Source organism: Notolepis coatsorum (assembly GCF_963971535.1).
Source record: "Notolepis coatsorum genome assembly, contig: SUPER_10_unloc_2, whole genome shotgun sequence".
Taxonomy (NCBI): Eukaryota; Metazoa; Chordata; class Actinopteri; order Aulopiformes; family Paralepididae; genus Notolepis; species Notolepis coatsorum.
Genome location: NW_028174871.1, coordinates 1,276,710 through 1,291,361, shown reverse-complemented (window position 1 = coordinate 1,291,361; position 14,652 = coordinate 1,276,710). Strand labels below are relative to the sequence as shown.

The following is a 14,652-nucleotide window of genomic DNA, read 5'->3' as shown; positions in this document are numbered from 1 at the left end:
GTCAAATGCTCCTTTTTCATTGATCATATTTAAGTCACCTTAATTTATTTTTCATTTTAGTCTTAGTCAGTTTTAGTCTCGATTTAGTCAGGGGAAAAAGCTTAATTGACGACCATATTTGGTCATCATTTTCATTGAAAAAATTAACCCATGTATGACCTATTTAATTATCTATCTACTACTTTTTGGATATGAGCATTTTTTTGTAGTTTGCTTTAAAAATAAGCAGAGATGGAGATTTCCTCAGCATAGGATCAGCTGCATTCCAAAGATTGGACCCTCTATACCTCACTGAGAACTGCCTAAGTGAAGCACCACAATAAGGTATATGCAGGTCCCTGGACTGACGTGTGACATAATGACATATGAACGAAAATCCGAATTAAAAGAAAAAAAACGATTAAAAGTTTTCAAAACATTTGGTAGATTGTGATGATCATAAAGGCATTTGTACACAAATATACATATCTGTAAAGAATTAACCTCAGACAGTCAGAATGTTTAGTTTCTTGAAAAACGGAGCAGATGGTTCAAATCGATCCGAGAGGGTTGCCAGTGTAACAAATCTTTTTTGAAGTAAAATTTTTTTTTTGAAGATGAGATGAATGAGTGCTAGCCCATATTATGTTACAATAAGATATGTAAGGAAAGATCAGACTATAATACAGGATTAAAAAGATTTAATGATAAAATGATAAAAACATTTAAAAAAGCATACAAAAGAAAAACAATTTCCACAATGACATGACCCCCCCCCCCCACACTCATGTTTCATTCATCTGTGCCTCGCTTGTCACTCTTCATCGACGGCAGTCTTGACGATCTCGGCTCGTCTCCTCTTGGCTGCCTCCTCATACTTGTTGATGACCTCGTTACTGGCCTTGTTCTGTGGGAAAGAGATGTTGACAATGAGGCAGAGATGCCGTCAGTGTCTCTTGTGCTCACTGGCAGCTATAGGCACTTTAAAAAACAAAAGGAACAGGCCCAACATTTTGGGAAATTAGCTTACAGTCTTCTCCAGAGAGAGACAAGAAGATACAACAGTTTCCTCTCTGTGTGCGTTCAGTAGAAAGCCATCTGGCTGCACATCATCTGCAGGTATCCATCTCTCTGGAGAAGACAGTAAGCTTTAATTTCCCAAAATGTTGGCGTGTTCCTTTAAGGCAGTTTAATAAGTTACTTTACCACCGTGATTGACTATATGAATTGAAGTTATATGACCTCACAGAGCTGGGTGTTATGACCGGAAATACATTATTATTATTGTAGTGATAAATATATCTTTATTTTTTTGGACGGTATTTTTCACATTTTATAAACTTCTTAGGACCTGTTATCAGAAGGTCTTCTTGAGTCATGGTGTCCCACTCAGTCAGCCCTGCTGTTGTTATTCCAGCCTGTTGTTATTACCATCATTTATTTACCTTGTTGACTAAACCTGGCCCATGCTTTAGCTCCATCTATTCTATAAACCTATGCATTTAACCCCCCCCCCCCCCTAGTGAATCTCTTAATTACTGTACAACAGTATTGTGCTGTCTGAACAGTATTATGTTTATAGATTAAGTATTTAATGTTCTCTATTGGCCATTTTCACCTTGTTTAACAACCAGGAAATGACCAAGAGAATATATTGTAGTTTAAATCTAGACACCCGTCTGCATGAAAGCGTTTGTTTTTGTCAGCGAATCTCTTAGTTGCAAGATTGGACCAGCAAGGCATTGTTACCGGTATGTTTATAAGTGATATATTTACAATGATCACTTTCGCTAAATAAGATGAGGCTTTCACTTTGAAGAGACAGGTTGCTGTGTTTACAATGGCTCAGTGTTGCCCTCTAGTGGCCAGAAAGTCATTCTCGCAGCTTTCAAAAAAAAAATTCTGTCATCAGTTGAATTGGTTGTTGTACATTCTGTTAAATTAGTTGTTGTACATTCAGTGAAATTGGTTGTTGTACATTCAGTTGAATTGGTTGTTGTACATTCAGTTGAATTGGTTGTTGTAGATTCAGTCGAATTGGTTGTTGTAGATTCAGTTTAATTGGTTGTTGTACATTCCGTTGAATTTTACATTACCAATACATTTAACAAACATACCAACATGTACGAAATAATTAGGTCTTTATCATTTATAATGTTGGCATGTGTAGATTTTAGATACACTGCCTGCCCAGCCCTATGATCTCAAAGAGGCGTCTTCTGTCCTGTGATGAAACTTACGATGATGAACTTCTGTCTCTCTTTCTCCAGTTTAAGGAATTCCTCAACAGTAATTTCTTCCACTTTCTTCTTCAGAGCAATAAAGTGGCAGCTTGAGGAATGAGATTTGTGCTCCTTCCTGAAAGACAGCAGGACAGACAATAATGAAGGACAATAAGAGACAATACCGAAAGACAGTAGGACAGACGATACTGAAAGACATTAAGAGACAATACTGAAAGACAGGACAGACGATACTGAAAGACATTAAGAGACAATACTGAAAGACAATAGGACAGACGATACTGAAAGACAGTAGGACAGACAATACTGAAAGACAATAGTAGGACAGACAATACTGAAGGACAATACTGAAAGACAGGACAGACAATAATGAAAGACAGTAGGACAGACAATACTGAAAGACAGTAGGACAGACAATAATGAAAGACAGTAGGACAGACAATAATGAAAGACAGTAGGACAGACAATACTGAAAGACAGTAGGACAGACAATAATGAAAGACAGTAGGACAGATAATACTGAAAGACAGTAAAGAGACAATACTGAAAGACAGTAGGACAGACAACTGAAAGACAGTAGGACAGATAATACTGAAAGACAGTAAAGAGACAATACTGAAAGACAGTAGGACAGACAACTGAAAGACAGTAGGACAGATAATACTGAAAGACAGTAAAGAGACAATACTGAAAGACAGTAGGACAGACAACTGAAAGACAGTAGGACAAATAATACTGAAAGACAGTAGGACAGACAATAATGAAAGACAGTAGGACAGATAATACTGAAAGACAGTAAAGAGACAATACTGAAAGACAGTAGGACAGACAACTGAAAGACAGTAGGACAGACAATACTGAAAGACAGTAGGACAGATAATACTGAAAGACAGTAAAGAGACAATACTGAAGGACAATGCTGAAAGACAGTAGGACAGATAATACTGAAAGACAGTAAAGAGACAATACTGAAAGACAGCAGGACAGACAACTGAAAGACAGTAGGACAGATAATACTGAAAGACAGGACAGACAATACTGAAGGACAATACTGAAATACAGTAGGACAGACAATACTGAAGGACAATACTGAAATACAGTAGGACAGACAATACTGAAAGACAGTAGGACAGACAATACTGAAAGACAGTAAAGAGACAATACTGACAAACAATACTGAAAGACAGGACAGATAATACTGAAAGACAGTAAGATACAATACTGACAAACAATACTGAAAGACAGCAGGACAAGCAATACTCACAACCAGACGATACTCATTGCCTTTCTGTACTTGGGAATTATGACCCAATGCAGTGTGGGTGACCTTTTGTATGACTTTTTAGTCGAGCAATTACATTTGTTCCCAGTTATGGTCTATTTTGAGGCTAAATGTCTTTTCTTCTTCTTAATATCAGAAAAATAATGTCATGGTGTGCCCTTTATGAGGATGTTAACAGGTTGGCAGGAAGTATAATGTATGAAAGTGATTAAAGCAATGGTTGGTGCAGCTGTGGGTGAGTTGAATGTGTATTTCCCTCAACCCTCTACATTTACACACTACACTACTACCTTGCTGTTTTTCTCCCTGAGTCCCTCTAAAGCAGTGCATCCCACAGATGCCTAAACTCAACCTATACAGTATGAGCTCTGTTGCCTAAATTCCACTATACAGTGAGTATGAACTCTGTTGCCTAAACTTACTCAGCCTATACCAGTGGTTCTCAAACTTTTTACACCAAGTACCACCTGAGAACATAGCTGGCTCTCCAAGTACCACCATATGACCGGCGTTAAAATACAGTCTATTCAGCTATGCACAGTTCACGCAGGAGGCAAATGTATTCCTAATACCATTATTTATTGTTAACTTTTGTCAGACACAGCCACAATGTACAAAGGGATAGCACTAGAACTAGCAAACGCTTCCACACAACTCGTACAATGCAAGGGGCATTGAGAACATAATAACTAACATTCTCACATAGCAAGTGAGAAAATTAAGAACTGTATTTCAGCAAATGTACTTAATTCTCTCTCTATCTCTCTCTCTCTCTCTCTCTCTCTCACACAGCAAGCAATTGTCCGTCATTCTCTCTCACACACACACACAATTATTTTGTTACAAAAACTTAATTTCCTGCGTTCTGGTGCAGGAATTTTTGAATTTTTACCCTTTAAATGCCAGTGTTTTTGATGGGCATCACAAATTATTGTAAAAAAGAAAAGAAAACACATTCAATACATTTTTGAATGTTTACCCTTTAAATGCCAGTTTGTGTGATGGCATCACAAATTATTGTTAAAAAAAACACAAAAGTAAAATATTTTCAATATATCAAATGCAAAGTACATTTTTCTGGGGGGATTATTACAGGCTAGGCATGTGTCAATGATTAGCAGCAACACAGATTTTGATGGATTTTTTGTAATGTCAGATTTAACACCAACTCTTTTCAGAAAAGTGGGAGTACTTCATTTTGTATCTGACATTACAAAAAAATCAAAAAATAAATGGTTATGAAGTTGAATTAAAGATTTATGACTGTTTAGACTGCATTACTCTCTGTCACAGTGATCTCCTGGTTGTTCCCCACTTAGGTTATCTAACTATCGCGCCGCCGCAACCAAAAACACTGGCCTGGCCTGCTTCTAAGGTCAGTGACCTGAGAGAGAAGAGAAAAAAAAAAAAAAAAAAAAAAAAAAGTTTTTTTTTTTTTTTTGCTTTTTTGGAAATGTTTTCAAGTACCACCAGCAGTACCACCAAGTACGCGTACCACAGTTTGAGAACCACTGGCCTATACAGTATGACCTGTTGCCTAAACTCAACCTATACAGTATGAGCTGTTGCTTAAAGGAAAACTCCAACATTTTGGGAAATTAGCTTATTTGCCATCTTTCCTGGAGTTAGACAAGAAGATACATACCCTTTTCTTCTCTGTGCGTGCATTTAGCTCAGGGAACAGCCGCTCCATTAGCGTAGCTTAGCTTCATCACTGGAAGTTGGTCAGACTTGTACCCTGACGTTCCCTACACCCTGACGAAATACACTCCGAATACAACTCAAACGTTCCTGTAAACATGTTGTGACCCGTGTATTTACCACGTGGAGAAATAAAAAATAATTGAATTCGACAATTACGTTTTCTAAGCAAATATACTATTTTTCCCCGAACCACTCCTCTCTGGGCGCAGTGATTTCAGTGCTACTGTGTTTGTTTACATTCTCATTTCATTCAAAGGATCCGAACCGATTGAAGTTTATGGATACCATGACTTAAAATCCTCTTACCTTGACAATTAAAAGCCTCCCCAATTTAGAAAACAGTATTCCCATGGCTGGTCTTGATATGCTGCACGCTTACGGAGCTAACCAGCAACCGGACACGCAAGCAGATAACGAGGGTAGTAACTTCCGCTCGGGAGTTCCAAAATAAAAGAGCGAGGTCTATAGCAGCAGAAATACGTTTATTTTGTACATGATCTAACGTTAGATCATGTACAAAATAACGTTAGTTTAGGTTCGTGTTAACGTTAGATCATGTACAAAATAAACGTATTTCCGCTGCTATAGACCTCGCTCTTTTATTTTGGAACCCCCCCGACCGGAAATTAGCCTAGTTATCTGCTTTAGTGTCCGCCCGGTTCTGTGTTTGTTGGTTAGCTCCGTTAGCGTGCAGGATATCAAGACCAGCCATGGGAATACTGTTTTCTAAATTGGGGAGGCTTTTAATCGTCAAGGTAAGAGGATTTTAAGTCATGGTATCCATAAACTTCAATCGGTTCGGATCCTTTGAATGACAGGGTATCTGCAGGTTTAGCCCAGTCAGATTTAAGGCTTTTTAAGACTTTTTAATGCCACTCAGAATTAAATTTAATACCAATTTCACGATAACAAAATGGCAGAAATCATGGGTACTCTCAGTACACTCATTCAAGGGTACTACGACTATGCCTGGCTGCACCTCATGGTACCAAAGCACCTCAAAGGCACTAAAAACAAGATTACAAACATCACAAAACAAACTGGTCAGACTACTGCTTAACCTCACTCCTAAAACCCACTTTACCCCTGCCCACATTCAAAACCGCTCTTAAAGAGCACCTACGGGAGGCTGCAATTCTAAACTGGCCACCGTAAATGTCCAACCCCCCCCCCCCTAATGTACAGTCTCATCCCCATCATATATATATAATATTTTCTGTTAGGATCTCTGGGTAACAGTACTGTATATTATTTGCATATGTAACAGTACTACAGTATATACCTGTATGTCATGTATGTCCCTATGCCATAAATGTCATGATGTCATGTATGTTTTTACTGTATTTATTTCTGTATATTTTATTTCATTTTTATTCTATTTTACTCTACTCTTATCCCAGGCAACTTGATTGATTTGTGTTATTATTCTAATTCGTGACCAGTCCTGTCTAAATGTTTAAATGTTGAGCGATTTGCAGTGTCAAATTTCCCACGGGATAATTAAAGTATTTCTATTCTATCTATTCTATGTTGTGTATGTCTATATGAATTGAAAATGGGGGACCCTGATGTAAACAAGACAAACGTCTTTCTCTGGTCTGCATCCCCTTATTATTGTGTGTATTGAGCCGTACTGTATTGTACACATTCTGCAATCTGTTAAATAAAGTTTTCATTCATCCAGTTGTTTTGTTTTTGTGGTTTGGTTGAATGAATACTTTATTTAACAGATTTCAGAATGGGTACAATACAGTACAGCTCAATACACACAATAATAAGGGGAGCCTTTGTCTACCGCGCTCCCTACCTGTGGAACAAATTACCTGCCGTCATCAGGGGCGCCTGCTCTGTCGAAGCTTTTAAATCCCTGCTTAAGACTCATCTTTTCTCTCTCTCCTTCAACCTACCCTGATCTCACCTGGTCGGGGACTGACCTTTAGATTAATCTGTGTAGTTTAGTTATGGTACAGGGTACTACATGGTACCACTGGGTAGTTTACTACAGGGTAGTTTAGTTAGGGTACAGGGTACTACATGGTACTACATGGCACTACATGGCACTACAGGGTACTACAGGGTACTACATGACACTACAGGGTACTACATGGCACTATAGGGTACTATAGGGTACTACATGGCACTACGGGGTACTACATGGTACTACATGGCACTACAGGGTACTACATGTCTGCTCCTTTGCAGCACCACAAACATGGGAACTCTCTAACTCTTCCCCCCCCCCTTCTCTCTGAGTGCCCGTCTCCTGGCGCTGACTAAGGTGATGGATGCCTCGGGGTCTTGGCCAAGATTGTAGTGACTGCTCTACATGCACCTCCGAGGCCTTGGATCAGTTATTCACCGCCGTCTGTCCGTGGTCCTGTCAACTGATTAACAGTATTAACAGACTGTTAACAGATTAACAGTCAATGCGGTTTCATTGCTGGGTTAAGTACTTCCATTTCTATTCACATAATACGCCTACTTCATATATCTACTCCATTCACATATATGCCTACCACTTGTATCTATTGCTATGTCCGCCTACTACAATCTCATGAGCTGTCTAACGCCTGTCCCGTCTCCCTGTCTCCCTATGACTTGCTGTCCTGGAGTGTTGACCGGAGTGTTGGACGTCCCGCGACGAAGGCCGGGAGGTTGCGACCCCCTCTGCGTGCCCCCCTGTCTCCGGAGGTCTCGTAGTGGTGACCGGAGTGCCGGATGTCCCGCGATGATGTCGGGGAGTTCGTGACCCTCTCTGGCCCGCCCCTATCTCCCTGTCTCCGGCTGTCCCTGAGCAACGACCGGAGTGTTAAATGTCCCTTGACTAAGACGGGGAGAACGTGACCCTCTTTGCGCCGCCCCTGTGCCTCAAATAGATTGCTATCAGCTCTATCTTTAATCTTTCAAAATGTTCAGTTGCTATCGCTATTAGCTCTTATCTTTAATTTTTCAAAATGTACAGTTGCTATTGCATGCACTCATCTGTGTTCCACTACACACATGAGTGCATGCTTACCAACTGTCCGTCTGCAACACTACTATCACCAACATCTAAGAAGGGAGATCCCCCCTTGAATGGCCCTTCTAAGGTTTCTCTCCTCCACACTGCCTGTGGAGCTTTTTTCCCTATTGTTAGGTTTTAGTGAGTTTTTCCTTACCTTCGCGTGGGGTATGTCTGGGAGTGCTTGCATTCTTTCATTTATTTGCATCCATCTAAAAATGTTTGCACCTTATGTTGTTCTGTTCTTGACTTATTGTTATGTTTTCTTCTTGACTTGTTTAAAGAAGATCTGTACGGCCCATGGGGACATTAACGTGTGTTGTCGGGCCCTATAAATAAATTTGATTTGATTTTGGATGCAGACCAGAGAAAGACTTTCGTCTTGTTTACATCAGGGTCCCCCATTTTCAATTCATCATAACATTTATGACATACACATATACAGTATGTTACTGCGTTCCAACCTACAACTGCTCCACACCAGTTCCACGCCAGTCTCCGTAAATGTTCCGTTATAAAAATAAAATTTCAATACACAACAAGTTTTCGTGTTTTGAAATACATGAAAGGAAATTAGCTAACGTTGATTCACCTAACGTTAAGGCTTTGCTACATGCTGCGTATTTCAAAACACTGCGGTGAAAACAGAGTCCGGTAAACACAAGTTTGTAATTCCAATAGGGTATTCTGCCTGTTACTTGACTATTTCGATTATTGAAGTGGTATTTTTAAAACTAACATTTACAGAGACCGGTGTGGAGCACTTGTAGTGTCGAGCCAGGCTGAGACACGTTAATAATATGATCCATTAGCTCACCTTGCATGTGGCTCGAAAGTGCACTCTCCCCCATCGTAAAAATCTTCAAGTCCTTTCTGCATATTTTGCAGACGGCTACTCAAGGATGTTCTCCTCTTTTCAACCATGACTTATATTTGATATTTTCGAGCCATAGCTCATTAAAACGGCAGCCTCACGGCATTTTGACCACACACATGCGCGCTGTTCTCAGATAGCACAGCTAAAAACACTACGGGTAGAGCCGAGCCACATTTCATTTTGCGTGAAAGGCGATTGCAAAATAGGCTCACTCGAATCGCTCCGACTTATTTTATTTCTTTGTCTAAACAAACCAAACTATTCAGTCAGATAGCGATTTATTATTAAATCTATGTCTTTGTCTATGGCATTTTTAAGACCTCTGAAAATGGATTTAAGACATTTTAAGACAAACTAAGGCCTTAATTATTGATAAACGAATTTAAGACTTTTTAAGACTTTTTAAGGATCCGCGGACACCCTGGAATGAAATGAGAATGTAAACAAACACGGCGTCACGTTAGAAAGTAGCACTGAAATCACTGCGCCCAGAGAGGAGTGGTTCGGGGAAAAATAGTTCCAAGTATATTTGCTTAGAAAACGTAATTGTCGAATTCAATTATTTTTTATTTCTCCACGTGGTAAATACACAGGTCACAACATGTTTACAGGAACGTTTTGGAGTTGTATTTGGAGTGTATTTTGTGACTGTAGCCAGGGCACTGTAGGGAACGTCAGGGTACAAGTCTGACCAACTTCCAGTGATGAAGCTAAGCTACGCTAACGGCTGTTACCTAAGCTAAATGCACGCACAGAGAAGAAAAGGGTATGTATCTTCTTGTCTAACTCCAGGAAAGATGGCAAATAAGCTAATTTCCCAAAATGTTGGAGTTTTCCTTTAAACTCAACCTATAGCGTACAAACTCTGTTGCCTAAACTCAACCTATACCATACAAACGCCGTTGCCTAAACTCAACCTATACGGTATGAACTCTGTTGCCTATACTTAACGTATAACATACAAACTCTGTCTTACAATGTACTAATAGTAATAACTACTACCTTCATTATACCACTATATTCAATCTATAGTCTATCCATAATATAACACTGTACATTTATCCATCTATATAATGTATATATGTACACACATGATATAGATGGATAATACTTTAAACACTATATTCCATACCTGCTCTTATTAGTTAAACCACTACTGCTAGTATGGTTCATTAGCATAGTGTTTTCATACTTGTACCACTGTATATAATAATTCTGTACATACATTAGCTTAGCATATTTACTAGCATAGTAGAATACATAACATATGAAATGTATATCCGGGACCGTATTTTATTCTTATTAGTTACTTTTGCTTTGCCTACCTAAATGTTTACGGTCGGTGACCGATCTGTAGTGCCAAATTTCCCTCGGGATGAATAGCGTATTTCTATTATATAACGCCGTGCATTTTCCAGCTACTTTGCACTCTTGACAACTTTTTTTACCCTCTTTTTCTCCGGCTGATTTTTCTATGCTTTTCTCCCGTCCCAATTTAGTCGTTATGCCAATTCCCCCCCTCCCCTACCTGGTCGTTGTGCGCATGTTCCCCCTACTGGTCGGTACAAGGGAACCCTGAAGTCTACCACATGCTTCCTCCGACACATCCGGAGACAGCCAGTGGCTCTCTTTTCACCTGGCAGCGAGGACTCTCATTGGTGAAGTGTAATGCGTGGGAGGTCACGCTGCCTTCACCATTTCCTGCCTTTCGCTGAGCAGGCGCCCTGACCTGAAGGCGTCGCTGTCCACAACACCAGATTACCACCCACGACTTCCCTCCCGCTAACGCCCAGGGCACGCCGCACACAAATGAACACGGACGGACGGGCGGCTGCCGCTTCACTTCCGCTCCCATGTTAACGGACGCTACTGTGCACACTGGCCGCGCGCCTCGCGGGCGGCAAGCTATCTTTTCCGCTTTGGTTAGATTCGAGGCGGCGCGGGGAGCAGCCGCGCCACCTCGTGTATGCTCTTCAAGTGTTGAATGTGCATTCCTCCATGCGCTTCCGCGCGCTATAGTCGTTGGAGGTGTGTCTGGCCAGGCGCACGATCCCGCTAGGAAACCGCGCGTGAAATTCGTGCGCGTTGTATGTGCCCGGGGCGTCACTCAGCCAAATGAGTTAGTATGACGATCGGCCCAAGCCGCAGGGCAATGCTGACTCCGGGAGTCGAGACAGCAGCCTCTTGCTTTAGTGACTAGCGCAATATCCGCTACGCCACCCGACTGCCCACACTCTATGCCAACTTAATTTAGTTATACTCTGTACTTGTACATTGACAATAAATGTAATCTAATTTGTGGTGGCAGCAGGTTTAAGTCTGAAATGTATTATATAGTTTAATAAGATTAATATTTAAATAATTAAAGTTAATATTAAAGAATAGCAGGAAGTGCAGCATGCAATACAATAAGCACCTTTTATATGCGCACCTTTTTTATGATGCAGTTCCACATCAATGTGAATATCCATACGCATCTTACTAGACATTTAAACGTTTTAATCCTTCACAGATTGTCTTAAAAATAAATTCCTTTCACATGCGTGAGACTATTGAACGGGGTCAACTTACTCAGGGTCATCGTCCGGCTCCCAGCCTTCTAGTTCTTTGAGGCAGAAGAAACACGTGGCAATGTCTGGGCTGTTGTCTGCAGGAGTGTGGATGAAGCCAGCTTTGGCCAACTGGGGTGGGAGAAAGAGAGATTGATTGAAAACTTTATTAACAGATTGCAGAATGGGTAGTACAATAATGCTCAATATCAACAGCTAAGAGGACGAAGACCAAAAAAAGACTTTCGTCTTGTTTACATAAGGGTCCTGCAATTTCAATTCATCAAGACATTTATGACATACAACTACAAGACATAAATATACGGTACTGTGTAAGAAAAAGAGATCATGAACAAATATACACCCGAAGGGGAAGAAACTGTACATTGGAAGGGGTTGGGTGGGTGGGGATTTTGACATTTACCAGAGCCAGTTTCTAATTGCAGCCACCCATAGGTGCTCTTTGAGAGCGGTTTTGAAAGAGGGTAGGGATTCACATTCCGTTACGGCTGTGGGTAGAGCGTTCCACATTGATGTGGCATAATTGCGAAACGTATTTAGTCCCTTGTTTGAGCCGAATCTGGGTTTAACATGATTTGTGGAACTCCCTCTGGTGTTGTGGTCGTGGTATTCACTGACCTTTAGGAAGTATTTCGACATGTACATGGTATCTTTACGGTGTAGTGTATCTTTTTTTTTTAATCGACTTTTTCTCTTCCCGTTTCTCAGATTTTTTCTCCCACCCCAATTTTTGTCGTTATGCCAATTCCACCCTCCCCTTCCTGGTCGTTGCTCCGTCACATAGGAGACAGCCAGCAACCTCTTTTCACCTGCCAGCGCGGACTCTCATTGGTGAAGTGTAACGCGTGGGAGGTCACACTACCTTCACCATATCCCTTCTTTGCTGTGCAAGCGCCCTGACCGACCTGTAGGAGTCGCTGTTTTACAACGACCAGAATACCACCCCACTGGCTTCCCTCCCGCTGACTCTGCCAATTGAGCCAGTATGACGGCGGGCCAAGCCGGAGGCAGCGCTGACAGCCGGATTCGATACCGGTGTCTCTTGCGTTGGTGACAAGCGCTTAGACCGCTGCGCCACCCAGCCGCCATCGGTGTAGTGTATCTTGTAGACCAGGCCCATTGCAAGTTGCTGTACTCTGTCGTCTACTCTAAGACATCCTAGATTGTCAAAGTGGGCAGGGGTGAGGTGGGTTCTGGGAGTAAGCCAAAGGCCAAGTCGTAGTCTGGCCAGTTTGTTTTGTGATGTTTGTACGTACTCGTAGCCTTGTTTTTAGGGCCTTTGAGGTGCTTTGGTACCATGGGGTGCAAGGCAAGCATAGTCGTAGTACCCTTGAATGCCTGCTCCTCTTCAAGGTATTCTTATTTACCAGAGGAGATGTACAAAAAATCTTGACTTTTTATTTTATTTTATTACATTGGTTGCCATTTTGTCACCGGAAAGATTTGTCTCTAGGATGAATGAATGAAAACTTTATTTAACAGATTGCAGAATGGGTACAAGTACAATACAGTACGGCCCAATACACACAATTGTTAAGGGGATGCAGACCAGAGAAAGACGTTTGTCTTGTTTACATCAGGGTCCCCCATTTTCAATTCATAGTGACATTTATGACATAGGGACATACATGACATAGTTATTTAGTACCGTTACATTTGTGACATATACGATATTCAAATATACAGTACTGTTACCCATAGATCCTGACAGAGTATATACATATGATGGGGAGGGGACTGTGGGTGGGAGAGAAATATACGGTGGGGAGAGAATAATGCGGTGGGGAGGAGACTGTCTATTAGGAGGGGGTGGGGGTGTTTGGACATTTACGGTGGCCTGGCCAGTTTCGAATTGCAGCCTCCCCGTAGGTGCTCTTTAAGAGCGGTTTTGAATGTGGGTAGGGAATGGGATTCACAACATTCCTTTACAGCTGTGGGTAGGGCGTTCCACATTGATGTGGCATAATTGTGAAACGTGTTTAGTCCCTTGTTTGAGCCGAATCTGGGTTTAACATGATTTGTGGAGCTTCCTCTGGTGTTGTGGTATTCACTGACCTTTGGGAAGTATTTTGACATGTACGTCATGGGTACCTTAGTCGTATAGTGTATCTTGTAGACCAGGCCCATTGCAAGTTGCTGTACTCTGTCGTCTACTCTAAGCCATCCTAGGTTGTCAAAGGTTCAAAAAAATGGAACCCAGGTAGGTAATTTCATCTTTCCTTGTGACATTATTGTCACCCACTGTAACAGAGATTAGAAGCCGTTGGCCTTGGTGAGTTTGCCATTTGAGAGATGGGTCAACAAACAAACACATCAAAACAACAGCCACCTGACCTTCAAAACAACAGACTATCGATTCATCAAATGAGACACTATGGAGTCAAAACATTACGTTAAGTATGGGAAAACTAACCCCGATGGTTCGATTCTTGACAGGATGAGCCACCGGCTACAAAGCATGCAAGCCATTATTGGCATTGACTTCTCAAAGGAGCTAAACAATGCTAACATGATTAGCTAGTAACGTTAGCAGCAACTCACGGTGTCTGGAGTACAGAGGCAGCCCTCGTCGAAAGGCCATCCGACGAACGTTTTCAACCTGTTCTCATAAAAGTACATTTTGGTTCGCTCGTCGTCCAGCGGTCGTGCAGCGGTCTGCAAATGCATCTTAATTATTTTTACCAGAAGCGTTTTTAAAGTCGCCTCAAAACAAACTTCCAACAACAGCACAAAGCGGAAACTGGAAAGCGGTTTGAAAATGTGGTGGGTCTCTACTTCGGCTGTTTTGATTGGTAGACTTTGCCAGCCGGACTTCCGCTTACTCTTCATGGGTAGTGTAGTCCTCAATATGGATACATCTGTAGTTCTTCGCGGTGATTGGTCTGAATGAAACGAAACGACGCCGCGCGCGGAACTGTGCAACACTTCCGGTATTTTGAACCCCACCATCTCCATGTAACGCGGAAGTGCAGTGGTCTATCCCTCCATGTAACGCG

General features: G+C 41.4%; 1 protein-coding gene across 1 annotated transcript; it reads right to left on the bottom strand.

Annotated features, from left to right (window-relative positions):
* Nucleotides 1-732: 732 nt before the first annotated feature.
* Nucleotides 733-14,393, bottom strand: birc5a (baculoviral IAP repeat containing 5a). Its single transcript, XM_084338407.1, has 4 exons — nucleotides 14,198-14,393; nucleotides 11,658-11,767; nucleotides 2,220-2,337; nucleotides 733-886 (listed from the first exon to the last, which is right to left on the bottom strand). Exons 1-4 carry the CDS (start codon nucleotides 14,321-14,323, stop codon nucleotides 794-796), a joined length of 447 nt encoding a protein of 148 aa, XP_084194533.1. The 5' UTR covers nucleotides 14,324-14,393; the 3' UTR covers nucleotides 733-793.
* Nucleotides 14,394-14,652: the final 259 nt, after the last annotated feature.

Bases quoted from the DNA above. Each gene is read 5' to 3' on its own strand.
- birc5a (XM_084338407.1), bottom strand. From the start codon at position 14,323: ATGCATTTGCAGACCGCTGCACGACCGCTGGACGACGAGCGAACCAAA. The intron at 11,768-14,197 runs GTGAGTTGCTGC...CTCCCACCCCAG, and splicing joins GCCTCTGTACTCCAGACACC to TTGGCCAAAGCTGGCTTCAT. The intron at 2,338-11,657 runs GTAAGTTGACCC...GCTGTCTTTCAG, and splicing joins GAGCCGGACGATGACCCTGA to GAAGGAGCACAAATCTCATT.